The sequence below is a fragment of the Acanthopagrus latus genome, chromosome 7, assembly GCF_904848185.1.
Source record: "Acanthopagrus latus isolate v.2019 chromosome 7, fAcaLat1.1, whole genome shotgun sequence".
Taxonomy (NCBI): domain Eukaryota; kingdom Metazoa; phylum Chordata; class Actinopteri; order Spariformes; family Sparidae; genus Acanthopagrus; species Acanthopagrus latus.
In genome coordinates, this window is record NC_051045.1 from 29,585,220 (window position 1) to 29,599,870 (window position 14,651).

General features: G+C 39.6%; 1 protein-coding gene across 3 annotated transcripts in view; it reads left to right on the forward strand.

Moving 5' to 3' along the window:
• Positions 1–13,765, forward strand: part of mfn2 (mitofusin 2) — a 31,222-nt gene extending 17,457 nt beyond the window's left edge. For all 3 annotated transcript variants that reach the window (XM_037104162.1, XM_037104161.1, XM_037104160.1), the window contains 6 exons: positions 1,933–2,035; positions 5,171–5,391; positions 6,669–6,824; positions 8,345–8,541; positions 8,719–8,853; positions 10,070–13,765. In XM_037104162.1, the coding sequence (XP_036960057.1) occupies positions 1,933–2,035; positions 5,171–5,391; positions 6,669–6,824; positions 8,345–8,541; positions 8,719–8,853; positions 10,070–10,139 (882 nt within the window). In that variant the 3' untranslated portion in view covers positions 10,140–13,765. The remainder of the gene's footprint in view (positions 1–1,932; positions 2,036–5,170; positions 5,392–6,668; positions 6,825–8,344; positions 8,542–8,718; positions 8,854–10,069) is intronic.
• The last annotated feature ends 886 nt before the right edge of the window (positions 13,766–14,651 follow it).

A 14,651-nucleotide genomic window follows, 5' to 3' on the forward strand; every position in this document is an offset into this window, starting at 1 on the left:
ACATATCACTCTCTGCCACTGGAAAAATAATATAAAAAAATAAAATAAAATAAATTCCCTACCTACCCATGAACTCAACTGACAACCAACAGGAACCAGACTTTTTTTTAGGCCCGATATTTATGCAACATAAGGAATGACGATGTTGTTACTTTTTGTGTCTCCTCTGCTGTTTAAAAGTTCCAGAGCAGACATGGAGGAGTCTGAAAAACAGAATAACATTCCCCCCTCAGCCTGTAAGACCCTGTGTGTTCCACACTGTCAGTGTGGCTGCCTAGGGTCTCTAATTTATAGTGTCACATTTATATCAGTGTTATGTCTGACTTAAAACAAGACTAAGTATAATCCTGATTATGAATGTGATAATTCTGCTGTGTGTGTATCCTGAAAAGTTCCTGCTTCCAACAGGATGACATGGTAATGGTTTCCACTCTCAAGTGCAAAGCTTAGATCTGGCCTTGTGACAACTCACTAAGCCTGTATAAAGCCCATATAATCTGTGTTATCTAAGAGCAGTCTAGATGGAGTCATGATGTACTCATTCAGCTCTGCAGTCTCTTTTAACCAGCACAGAAGCCACCAACGATGTTGCTGTACCTGAGCTTTTCTATGTGATTTTGACAAGTAGTATCAATACAGGCCAAAAAAAGCAGAAAGTCGAAGAGCTGTAAGTCTGACCTCACCCAAAGACCAAATGTACATGCTTTGTAGTACAGATGCAGAGCCCTTGGATGACCAAAGTATTAACAAGTATTATTTGAAAGTCTATTAATAGGAGTGGCAACTTCAACAATCTAGAGTCATGACTGTGTGCAAGGACCAGTTCTACAAACAGAGATGAGCTATTTAAAATAATTTGTGGCATTCATCACTTTTCCCTGCTTCATTTTCTTTGAGTTGCACTCAAAATTCTGATCGGTCTTATAAGTCATGTACATACTCAGTTATCACCAGTGGTGATAACCAGAGTCTGAGTTATTAAATGAATAATCATTTAATAACTTAGGATGTGATTATGATGTCTTCTGAACACTGGGTAGTATTTTTAAGTCAGGTGTTTCAGGGCAAGTTGGGCATGTGACATATCAAACCTGGTGCTCCCTTAGGATCAGCCTCACTTAGGCTGAACGAATCATGGAAAGAAAAAGGTTTCTGATAAATTAGTGGGTGGTTCTTTTTTTCAACGGCAATTGGGCTGACACATTTGAACTCGTTTGGTGAATCAGAAAACCAACCAAACTTAAAAATTGATGGTGACACACTTCAGTTTAATCTGTTTTCACTCCATTTGAAACTCAGATTATGTTGTGATGTATCAGTCTGGTCCGCTGCATAAAGACTTTTGTGAAGACTGCTCCGATGTGTTCTCGCTCATTGCTCCCCAGAGGTCGCTCCTCTGTCCTTGATTCTTGCTCCTTGGAGCACAAATAAGAGCTTTGGGACAGCCTGCAAGATGGCCGACAGAAACTACTTCCAATTCAAATGAGAATCAAAGAGCCAGAAAATGAGAGAAATGACAAATAAGAGAAATGAGATATACCCGCTGTCTGCCTCAGTACTGTCTGATGAACAGATGTGCCTCAGATGTGCCTCAGCAGTCTCTGCCAGTTGTGTATCCTTCAAATCTGTTTATACAAACTTTCATACATTAACTGTAGTGATGTTGTGTTGTTAACACACCAATTTCTTATCAGAGATAATTTGAAATCTGTTATTTTAACCCTTGACCCACACTGTACAGGTTTAGGGGATGTTAAGCAACAGGGAGAAAGAAATCTGAATTTATGATGGCCATCTTATTTTAGTATTAGTCATTGTGGCTCAGTTGTCACTCACTCATGACTCAGCAATAGTGGCCTTGTAAGGAAACTAAACTGCAGCAGTTGAGTCCTCTGGCTGTTTCTTTGTTGTGACTGTTTTCTTTCATTCTAGGAGCTCCACCGGCACATAGAGGAGGGCCTGGGCAAGAACATGTCAGAGAGGTGCTCCACCTCCATCACCAGTGCCCTGCAGGGCACACAAACTGACATGATCGGTAATGGTTCTTTTGTTAACACCAGACAACTGATCACAACCATCCACCTGTTTATCAAGTGTTTATTATTTCCCCTTTCACACTTGCCAATTGCTTGTACTGTTGGATAAAATTTGCTAAATTATTGCCCATTATAATATGGTGTGATTCCTCCATTGATCCAGGTAATTCAGTTTAATGCGTTATTGACTCCAAAGTTGTTCCTATTTGGTGAGTGGACTGATGGGGTACCTGTGGGTCATGAAATGCTTTCCACTAAGGGATCAGAGTTGAGGCTAGACAGATTTTATATCAGGAAAGCATTCTTGGAGGGATTGGTGAGCGTTCTGAAGTACTACTAACACGTCATCTGCGTAAAGCACAATTTTGTTTGGTGTGTTCTGTAGTGGTTGTTTGAATACCTTTTGATGTTATTGTTTTAGCATATTGCAGTAGCTTAAAGTTCAATGAATAATGGAAAGAGACATATTTGCCTGGTGCAGAGGGACTTTTTGTGAAATATCTAATTAAAAAATGACTCTTTCCACATCAAGTCAAATGATATTGTGTAGAATTTCGGGTTATTGGAAAACTAAATCGGGTTTAGTAGTTTCTGAGTGTAAAAGCTGTAGTCTGTAACCATTTTTTGGTTATATTTGCTAAAATTGTCAATCTGACAATAGAATAAGATAGCTGTTTAAAAATTCACTCTCTGTGGCTCCACCCAGTGGCTGTAATTTCATTTGCAAGAATTTACCCCCAGCTAAATACAACCAGTCAGAGTCAAGGGAAGTGTCTGAGAAGTGTCAATCACACCCTACGCCGCTACGCAGTTCTCCTCCCGAATGCAGGCGCAGTGCCTGCTCTTACCTGGTCAGATATGTTCAAACCCAAACTGTAAACAGTGGCAAAGAACAGACAACAACAACCGAGTAGAAAAATGCCCCACCACAAGCCTATGATGGTGGCACTTACAATAATACTCGTAATAGCTTGTTGCAGTCGAGCTACGTAGCTTGTATGCTGACTCTGGTGTTTATGGCTACTGGTTAACAAAAGTGTCTTTTCAGTGACCAGGCAGTTATAACATTAGTTTGTGTTCAGTACTGTTGGGCCTTGCATTATACAAGGCACAATTAAGTAGTGTTTATGCAACAATAAAAGGAAGATTCAGGTTAAATTCGGCTATCAATAATAGTTAATGATTATCAGGGATAATTATTAATCATAATAGATAATATGATCCAATTTACATTAGGTCACCTTGAAGAAGGGAAAACAGAAAAAATGTAACAAATCAGTCTCATAAAAAGGTTCTAAACTGTCTATAACTCTGATTAATAATTAACTTAATTACTACAACCAAATGTATCATAACAGCTGTAATGTTTGAAGGATTTGGAGTTCTTGATGGTGTAGAGGTTGGCAACATTCACTCTTGTACCATATTGAATAGATAGCAAGAAGGTTCATAAGTCTTTTGTTTAACACAAAGATGAAAGCCGTGCTATGCAGTGCTATCTAAGCCCAGTTCAACGTTAGTCTTTGAAGAAAAGGTGCTGTTGGTTACAGGAGAAGGTTGGGGTTCCAATGTTGAACAGTGCTGTTCTTGCTGTGCAAGGTTTGATGAAAGTCGGCAGAGGAGGAAACTGGTCGCTCCTTTCCTTTGCAAGGAGCTCGGTGCTAACCTGCTTGGTGTTCTGCAGATCGTCAGATTGGCAGAACCTCATGTAGCTGCAGTGAGGAGAAGTTCTCTGGGCCTGCTGCCAATGCACTTGCAGCTCTCCCTAGCTTGTTGGGCCCAGAAAAAGAGATCTTGAGGGCTGGCAGCCCTGTGGGGGTAGGTGGAGAGGAGCCCTTGAAGATCCAAAGTTGAAGAAGTAGAGGGTGTCGAGTGAGAGAGAGAACAAGGAAGGTGCTAGAGTTTAGACTACCTGATCAGCAGGGGGTCTGTCACCCTGACCAACAGCAGCTCAATCCTGAATTTTGCATCTAGGTGTGAAGAATGGGGAATTCTGGGACACTGAGTTCAGTTCAGAGACCATTTGAAATCCACAATGAATGACTTCATCTGTGGGTCCCAACAGTACGCTCTGAAGTGGTTGAATTGGTTTAGAGAAATAACGTTACTCATGCTTCAGCAAAAAAATGTTGCACTGGGTAATGATTAGCTGCTATCTTCGTCTACCACGATGCGAGGAATAGTGTTTGTTACTCAGGATACAGTGATCGGCATGAGGCACCCATCTTTGTAATTTATTTGTATTGGTCAGAAATAGATCAGGGGTTATGTTGTTGTTGTTATTTTGAATGCACCGTCTTGATTATCTGGCTTCCTCTGTTACCATGGTTACAAGCCAGCTTGTGCTCAGCAGGCTCCTCTGTGGGGAGGAGCTTTGAAGGCAGGGCTGCAACACAGCAGAGAGGAAGAAGGACTGACCTGGGAGCTGTATCATTCAAATTTTCTGACTAAGTCCACTTTTTTCTCATATCTCCAGACTCCAGACAGTTTTAATGGCTGTATGTCTTCCTCTAATGAAACCTGTCTGATTGGGATGTATGAGAGAGAGAATAATTACATGGATGAATGGGGTCTTTATCATCATTGCGGTGTTCATTGATGAAAGTTATCAGTCATTCTAGTGAATAAAGTTGAAATGGTAGTCCAGAATTGTTTGTAGAACTCAGCAAGGAAACCATCTGGTCCGGGTGATTGTATGTTGGACATTCTTTATTAGTGCACTGTGAAATTATTCGCAGGATAAGGTTTCATCTAGAGTGTTTATTTATTCTTGTGTGAGTTGGGTTTATTATAAAGTTGTTAAAAATTTATCAATGTCATCAGTGTTTGGGTTGTTATCTGATGAGTATATTTATCTTTAGAAATGTCTTAATACATGATTTATTTCAATAGGATCATTAGGGCTGTTCTCCTCCCTGCACTGATTTAAAACAGATGCTGAATGCCATGGTCTGATATTGCCTAAAGTGGTAGATCTGTCTATTAATGAGTGTAACAGTGTTAAATTCACCTACTGTAATAGGTTGACTGTATTATCCTTAAGTGGAAACATGTGTAAGCATGCTTTGTACCACTGAATATCTCTTCATCAAGCCACACACATTTGAATGTTTGCTATCCATGTTTGTATGCAGACGGTCTTAAGCCTCTGCTTCCCAGCCCAGTCAGAGAGCAGGTGGACAAGCTGGTTCCTCGTCAGTGCTTCAGCCTCAGTTATGACCTGGCCTGCGACAAGCTTTGCAGTGACTTTCAGGAGGACATCAGCTTCCACTTCTCTCTCGGCTGGACAATGCTGGTCAACCGCTTCCTGGGACCCAAGAACACCCGGCGAGCCCTCATGGGCTATAACGACCAGGTAACACCTTCAGGAACATAAACTCCCTATTGCAGACCTAACTGATTTATGATGTTTTTCCCAATACATTTGTCGGCCTGCTCTTTTTTTCTGTGTAAAGTCAGATCCAGAAAAGTCTCATGTTGTAGATCATTTGTTTCAATTTGAATGTATCATGTTCAGTATTGACTACTTTGCAGTGTCATTTCGGGTTTGGTAGGATTCTGGTTTTGCCAGTATGGTGTGGTTTATGAATTTCAACCTTTATCTTGGCTTTATTCAAACCCACCTGTATTTACAAGTTGTGGGTGGAGAGAGCCAGCAATGAATGTGGCTAGTTAGCAGGTGCCTTGTATTAGCTGATTAGCTCAGTGTCATAGGGTGGCGCTGCCATATATTTTGTTGTGTATATACTAAAGTTGAGAGTTGTGCACACAGTGCTACTGCTGACATCAGTGATGAGTTGGTGCAGGATCTGTTACACACTTCAGTACTTTAGTTAAAAGCCTTGTTTTGATTTATACCCATTTGCCCTGTTAAAGTTACTGCACTTCACTGTTAAAACATGAGCCATTATATACCAACAAAAAATTTGAAGTTCGGCCCTCAGAGCTAAATTTGATCTGTGTTTCTTTGTATGTTTATTTTAAATTTGATTAGTTGCTTATTTCTCACTGGAATGGGCTGATTTGTCCTGAACATAAAAGACACCCTAAAGATAATGTTCAGTATATAGTCATCTGAATAGTTGTTGCAGAATGTTATCACAGTAATCAAATTAATAACAACATTTTTTACCCAAATAAGGAATCAGTGAAAGATGATGCTGATACTGTGTAGTATTAATATGATTCTATCTAAGTTATTTGGTCTGGTGTAATAAATTGAGTGCCACATTTCTTTCTAAGTATAGCTTCGGAGCTGAAAATATATTTTAATTGTTGGATCATTTGGATTATCCTTCAATCTTTTATAATGTGAAAGTGTTAATATTCATTGCATATATACAATACAATATTAAAGATGTGTAATAATCCTTTATTATAAAGATAGACCTTTTTTATTTGCACCAGTAATATTAAATTCAGTGGTTTTATTTAATAGGTAGATATTTGTTCTGTGTTAACTTCAATGTTTACTATATTTCCATGATGCCTCTCAGGCATTTAATCTCATTCTGAGCAATTCTGGCTTCAGTATCTCAACCAAGAACGCTTTCACATGTAGGCAGGACTGCCAGCAGCTCTCCAGGTCAGTCCCTTTGCTCTGTGCTGTTCTCAGCTGTGTTCTCCCTGCAGGTCCCTCGGACCATGGCCCTGACTCCAGTCAGCACCAGCATGCCTCCATTCCCACAAAGTTCCATGACCCAGGAAGAGCTGATGGTCTCCATGGTGACGGGTCTTGCCTCCCTTACCTCCCGTACTTCTATGGGCGTCCTGGTGGTTGGTGGCGTGGTGAGGACACACACATGCACACACACATTAGATTCAGATTTAGATCAGATGTACTGATGGTAAGGACCGAAGACACAGGTCAAATGTGATGAAGGGAAGAGGAAAGAGTGAGATGTGGTTGAAAACTCTTGCAAAAGCTTGTGAGCAAACCTTGAGTTTTGTTTTCTTTTTTTCTTTAAATTTGATTAGAATAATGATGATTCAGTGCAGAAGACATAGTATAAACAAGAATTATATATAATTCCTTCATAAAACGTATTAAAACACACATATATATTTGAAAAATCGGCAAACTAGTCGTGATTCTTGTATCCTTGTTATAAAAAAAGGACCCAAAGACATTGATATGACTAAAGTTTCATAACACTCAGTTTTAAGTGTGCCTTTGAAAAATGTCCATTCTTAGGGCCATGCAGCCCTAACACCTCACCATACTGCTCTATACCAACAAGAATCAAGATACACAACCTCAACGTGAACGTACGAAAGTGATGGGTAGGACAAAATAGAAGGGGCGATGGTTGTGTTGTGCCATAAAGTCTGTAGAAATGAACATTTTAGACAAGGTGGGAACACTAGAAATCTGCACATGTACAGTTTTGGTCAAGGGTTTACATCTACTTTTAAAGAACATGTATATCATGGCAGTCTTCGAGTTCCAATGATTTCTACAGCTCTCATTTTTCTGTGATGGAATGAGTGTATTTTGATTCAGTAATGAATTTAATGTAGGTCCTCTGAAATCAAATATTCTTCGTATTGTGGCCTCTTAACTTTTATCTGAATGATAACAACTGGTGACTTTTCTGGGCCCATGTTAATAGGACCTGGTTGATACAGCCATTAGACTCAGCCACAAAAACTACAACATCAAAGTCTAAGGAGCTCAGCATTGATCTGAAAGATCACATAATTGATTTGTCCTTTTTGAAGTCAGGAAATCACTTCGAGCCATTTCAAAGCAGTTACAGCTCCCAAGATCAACTGTACAAACAACTGTTTAAGTATAAAGTGCACGGCACAGTTGTGTCACTGCCACCATCAGAAAACACAAACTATCACCTGCTGCTGAGAGAAAACTGGTCAGGATGTCAAGAGTCAACCAAAAACCACCAAAAAGCAGGAAGACAGTTGCCAGTGTTCACAGTCAAGTGTGTTTTACATCAACATGAGTTGAGAGGCTGCCGTACAAGAGAGAAGCTCTTGATCCAGATGCAGAACCTTAAAACTTGACTGAAGTTTACTGCTGATCACATGGACAAAGAAAAAATAATAATTAGAATTACTGTATGTATATTTATGATCTAGCAGTTTTTGTCACATTTTCAGAAGACCTATAATTAATTCAATACTGAACACATAACTGTATTTTACACTACATAGCCGTGCCATTGCTTCCCAACTGAGCATCAAAAAATTTGTTACAGAGAGTAAATATATGATGTGTCATGCACCAAAAAAAAACAAAAAAAAAAAAACACAGTTGGGTCAGTTACCCCTGAAGTTTTTTTTGTGTGCAGATCTGGAAGGCAGTGGGCTGGCGTCTGATTGCCCTGTCAGTGGGTCTGTATGGGCTCCTCTATGTCTACGAGCGGGTCACGTGGACCACCAAGGCCAAGGAAAGGGCCTTCAAGAGACAATTTGTGGACTACGCTAGTGAGAAGCTGCAACTCATCGTCAGCTACACCGGATCCAACTGTAGCCACCAAGTCCAGCAGTAAGCATGTTGAAGTTGAACAGTCATTACTGTCCACCTCAGTTATCATGTCAGTTTAATCATGATTGTAAATAATACTGTGAAGAACTCAAATTAATTTCATGATTAAAGCATTAAATGCCTTTGCGTCTAATGTTCCTTGGTTGCCTTTGTGTCCCTTCTGTCTGTGGTTATCAGGGAGTTGGCCGGTGTGTTTGCTCAGCTCTGCCAGCAGGTAGATGTCACCCGTCAGAACCTTGAGGATGAGATCACTGACATGAACAGCAAGATTGAGCTGCTGGACAGCCTGCAGAGCAAAGCGAAGTTGCTGCGGTAAGAACCTCACTACACTCAGCCTTACATGTACAAACAACCACTGTTACCTTGCAGTAAGAAAGTCCTTGGTTCAATTTCTTAGCTGGGGCAGGGCTTTTCTGGATGGAGGTTTGTTCTCCCCATGATTGTGTGGGCTTCCTTTGGGGGCTTTGGTTTACCCCACCATCAAAACTGCCCTGGTACTCAGTGCTCTTCAGAGGTTTTAATGCAGAGAACCGTTTTCTTTACATTGTTCCAAGAATGATTGTATGTGAAAAGTCAAGATTTTTCTTCTTGTGCATGCTTGTGATTAGTGATGGGGCATAATAAATGCCTGAAAAGCATTAGAAAGCCAGAGGTGTGATGCCTCTTTGAACTTCTAGCATATCGTATTAGCCAGGCAGAGCCCTCTTTGTGTTAACTGAAAGGATCATATTGTAAGCCAAGGTAAGTTTTGTTTTTTTTTGTTTGGTTTTTTTTTTTTAGTGTTGGAGAGCAAACAGTACATTTTTTCAAGGCGGATACCGATTATTAGTAGTCAAGGAGACCAATACTGACAAAAGTGATATACTTTTGGAACTGATATACATATAGGTACATCTGTAGTAGAAAAGAAAAATCTTGTGTGAAAATTTAGAATAACCAGCGATGTAAAATAACTAAGTAGTTAAGTACAATTTTGAGTTAATATTAGCAAATAAAGACACATTGTCAACACGCCTCATACAGTACATCTGTGGCTCTCCCATTGTTCGGAAATGCAGCAAAACACTTTTTTCTGGGTTAATTCAGAACTCCACCTTATTCTGACTGGTGCCTGGTAGAAGCACTCATGTGACAACTGTCAACTTTCCTCTGGGACAGGATGCAGGGTGTCTTAGCTAATTGAAAACTGAGATTTTTCTGTTTTGGATCTCATTCTGCTGAGCCAAAATAGCTTACTCCCTGAAGTGGTGTTTTGTAAAAAATGTAATGCACGTAGACAAATGTTTTCCTGGTTCACACTGAAACATGACGCCAGCATTATCAAATGTTAAAAAAATTGTTGTGGCAGTAAAGTTAAGAAAACAAACTTGTTTCCTCTTACTCCCTCTGTGATCACTCATTTGAGTCAATTACAAAACGCAGCCATTATCATCAGCCTGTGTTTAAAACCCCTTTTCAGACATGCACCTTGTTCGATACAGTAAATGTGGATATCATTAATACATTTTTTGTGTGTGTTTATTGTTAGGAACAAGGCAGGCTGGTTGGACAGTGAGCTCAACATGTTCACCCAGCAGTACCTTCACCACAGCAAGTAAACCAGTTGGAGCATCCATGTGAGAGAATGAAAACAACACCAGAGGAACATCTGAGACAACAATGTCCTCAAAAGAACAGGAGGAAGACAAGAGATAGATTGGATGTCTGGTATGAGTGGTAGGGGGGACTGGGAGGTTGTGGTGCGATTCCTGAACATGAGCTCAGCACAGAGTCCTGTGCTTAGCAGGTGACTTGTCACACTAAAACAAAAAAATCAAAAACAGGATCAGCTATACAATAGAAGCCAAAACATGAAAAGCAGCCACATCCGAAGTAGGCGTCCCCTCAGTGCATCCCTGATGCTCATGTATTTAGCACTTTCATATTCAGTTGATATGCAAATGAGAATGAACCTGATAGATCTGACTCCACAACAGAAATACAGTCTGAGCTCTACATCCTTACTAGCACTGTTGAGTGACTTGTACCACCTTTTGTCAGAAACCTCACATTGTCCTGTTATTAAGATTCCAGTGAACTCTGTCACTTTGGCCTGTGTAGATATGATTTTGTATATGCAGTTTGAACATTGGACAAGTGCCATCCTTAAGTAAAAGGCGGTCCATGCAAGGGAAGGGAGTAGAATATTACAATCCGCTGCAGACATGTAAAGTAATTGATTGAGATATGTGTATCAGCATGTCATCTTTTCACTGACAGATGTCAGTATTGACATGCCAGAGAGGTTTGAGGTCATTTTTGATTAGTGTTGCTATTACAGAGTGCGTCCACCAGAAAGCGCTGCAGTCATATTTACACTGTAAAATTTCCCACACTGGAGTATCCTGGGCACTGTTCTTTAATAATCACATTCAAGGGATTCTTATCAGAACAAAACATAAACTGATCTATCATTATCAGACTTATTTCTCTTGATGAATAACTGCTAACAAAGCACCATTTCTATCTTGATGAACATCTGTCATTGATTTTGAAGATTTATTGTCAAGAATTTATAAGCAAAGTTTTCACCAGCAGTAACTCAAAGGAAAAATAAAACAGAAATGTTTTATGTGGCTATCCCAATCAGTGCTGTTGGTAAATGTAGTAACTTGAAATCCTCAGTATGGTGTCTTGACAGAGAAACTTGGGTTATCTGAATTTTTCTTTCACACAGCGCTGTGCACACCTGCTCAGCTTGTGGAGGTGGCCATTTTAAATGAAGTTTCAAGTGAAGTTAGCTTTGTCATTGCCAGTAAAGGGGAAGAAGTAGAACTTATGGGTCTAGAACATATTTGACATTTATCTAGTCCTGCAGGTAGAATATTCATGTACCCTATTAAGTAAATGAAAAGAGAAAAAATATGAATTTGTAATTTTCACAGCAGGTATGTTGTAAAACTTTGAATGAAGACAACAAAAACAATGATATGGAAGACAGCCGAGTGGACCAATGAACTAATAACCATTCACTGATCACATGGCTACAGTCAAATTATTGGTCATTTCAAGCAACACTAAATACAACAAGAGGAAAGATGCATCAACTGGGTTCCCAACCTGATCACTTTAGTGCATTATTTGGTGGTATCAACAATGATTAAAAGAATGGCACTTATAAACTTTCAACTCGAACGTCGCTTCAGGGCTATTATATGCCAGGTTTAATGGCTGTGGTCCATCTGCTATGAAGAAGAGCCTCATGGAAGTTATCCATTCATAAATAAGCAAAAGTCGCTGAAGCAAGTCATTTGGCTTTTTCTAAACCTAACAGGGAAATTGTATGCCCACATGTTTTCTAAATCTATTTTCATGTTATAAATCACAAATAGTTTTTCCTCATTTTTGTGATAATATTTCTTGGCAAAAGGGAAAATCACCTTAATGGGCATTTCCAGCACTAGCCTACCATTTCCCAGAATTAAGCGTCATACAGTACGCATTAATAGCTATGCCTACATTTAATGAATTCTTAATGGCTTCAGTTCTTTCTGCATTGCTTTAGCCAATTTCTAACCATGTATCACCTCACACATTGTTGCTGTGTATCACTGCCCAAGCCTGTAGCTAGAAGCACCTCTATGCAACAGGAGTAAAACTCCATGCAACGCACATGGGCTGTGTCAGGGTGGATGTCGGCGACAGCATCAAACAAAAACTGCCCGCTGAAATAACTTGCAGCAGAAATATTCAGTTTCTGCTGGTATGGTATAAATATTCAATATTCAGTTTCTGCTGGTATTGGAGGGCGATGTGAGCAAAGTTGGCCATGGACACGAGACATCACTGCAGCCCATTTAGAGGTGGGGTGGATGTGCCATGGCTCCACTCAGAAGTCCATCTCGGGCACTGCTCAGCTCAACTCAGCACGGTGAAACTGGTAATGGAAAAGCAAATCAGTGCTCCACAGTCTGATGTGGCCTAAAAGTGCCAGTAAAAAAGCCCCACACTATTGGTTGGAATCTGCTCTTACACTTGATTAATGCTGTTCAGAAGGAATTTCATATGGGACAAACTGGGAACTACTTTATTATAAGATTTTGTAGTTCAACTCACAATCCAGATTTTCTCACTATTCTCCAATAGCATCTCAAACTACAGTACCCAGTCCAAGCTCCAATCCAATAACAGTATTGGATCGTAACACAGACTTTATTCATTTACTTACTGAATATTGCACTGATTTCATGATCCAGATTCAGCATGTTGGGTTGATTGTCAACTACTACTACATTCTTTTATTATATTATTGTATCACTTTTGAACCCATGCATAGCAATCTACTATAAGTAGTTTGTGATGCATTGTTGCACACTTGATTTGTTCAAGTTTGTAAAACATTATAATGATTTTACAAAAGCAATCTGCTCCTACCTATCTAGAGTTGTAACAACTAAACTGAACTCAATTCAAATTCAATCCAAATTCAGGTATTGGGATCGGGTGGGAACTGAAAAGTTGATCAGTGCATCTCTAACTCAGACCTTCTCTTCTCTAATATTGTCTTCCATACATATCTAATGATCTTTCCTTCCCCAAACCAAAATTTTTGACACCAGTGTTGAGATGGTAGCACTGTCGATGGTTGTCCCAGTGTCTAGTGTATGCTCGTGACATATTTGTCTTGCACTGAATGCATATGATGGCCGGACTTACTGCACAACTGTCTCTCTGTCAACATTGCATATGATAAGACTTTCAAAGGAGGAGGCGGGAATCCAGATTACATACTATGATGAGATGTAATAAGGGTGGCCAAATATCTTGGTTTCTAAACTGTGTGTATAATGGAACAATTTGCCTTTCAATTGGAAATTGCTGAAAGAGACAAAGCCACGTAAGTGTGGATGTGCCTGGATTTGTCCAGCATGTTGAAGTCTTGGTTGATTTGGGCCATGCTGTAAATAAAAGCCATACACTGTGTGTTGCCAAGTGAGCAGGGAGGCTGCTGTACCACACTTCCCTTAGAGTGAAGTCATGCACTTTATCAGTTTGCTGCTTTTTTTGTTTGATTTTATTTTTCCTAAATAAAGGTTGTTTCCCCCCAAATCTAAGTAGTATTTGGCTTCAGGAAGGTGAAAGTACTTGCATGTCGTGATTGTTATACTAGTGTGTTGCCCTGTTAAAATGGTCAAACATCCATATGTATGTAAAAATAAATAAAAGGTGAAACAATGCTTAAAAAGTGCACATTTGTTTCTGACTTTCAACCAAAAATGTTGACGTCCAATGAAACTCATGCAGGTTTTTTTTTTCTCTGGAGTGTGATGTAAAACACCACTGCACCTTCACTGACAGCGCTGGCCCTCTTCACACAGACGACCTCCGGAGGCAGATCAGAGATGCAGTGAAACTGTCCCTTCTCTACGTATCTAACTTTCACACAATTATGAGGTGAAGTATCAGCGCATGGTTCCTGCACTGAAAGTGCGCTGTGAATGGGTCTACTAACTAGTAGCATTAGAAAACAATAAAGCAAGTCTAGTCTAATCCCACATACCACAGGGAGAAAGATGACACTATCATATGCAACAAACCATTTCATCCAAGAGAGTTTATTACATGAACTAGGAAATGTTCTCAGTTATAGGGGAGTCGGCATGGAATGACCGTGTATCAGCCTACGAAATAAAACCGCTGAATGTAATATTACAGGCAGTGAAAAGTGGCTGTTTTAAAGAAAACATTAAATGGCGTAAAATAATATCTTATAATTAATTTGTATATATGCAATGAATATTGACATTTAACCTTTTTTTCAGACATGCTACAACTATTTAAATTAATTATTGATTATGTTAAGGTTTTCTTTGATGTTCAAGACTAATATAAACAATTGAAAACACATACAAAGAATCACAAAATGAACCAATAACTTTTAGAAAACATGAATACATGTGATAAGATGGCGCAGGTCCTTTTTATTCCTGTACTGCACTGCACACCGCTCAGTTTTCAAAGCACCAAAGTTTTTAAGTCCACAAAACATTTCTGGAGTTTGACAGTAAAACAGCATTGCAGCATCCTGAGCCCACACAGTGTACTGTAATGTCCCCAAAAGTGATGGAAAC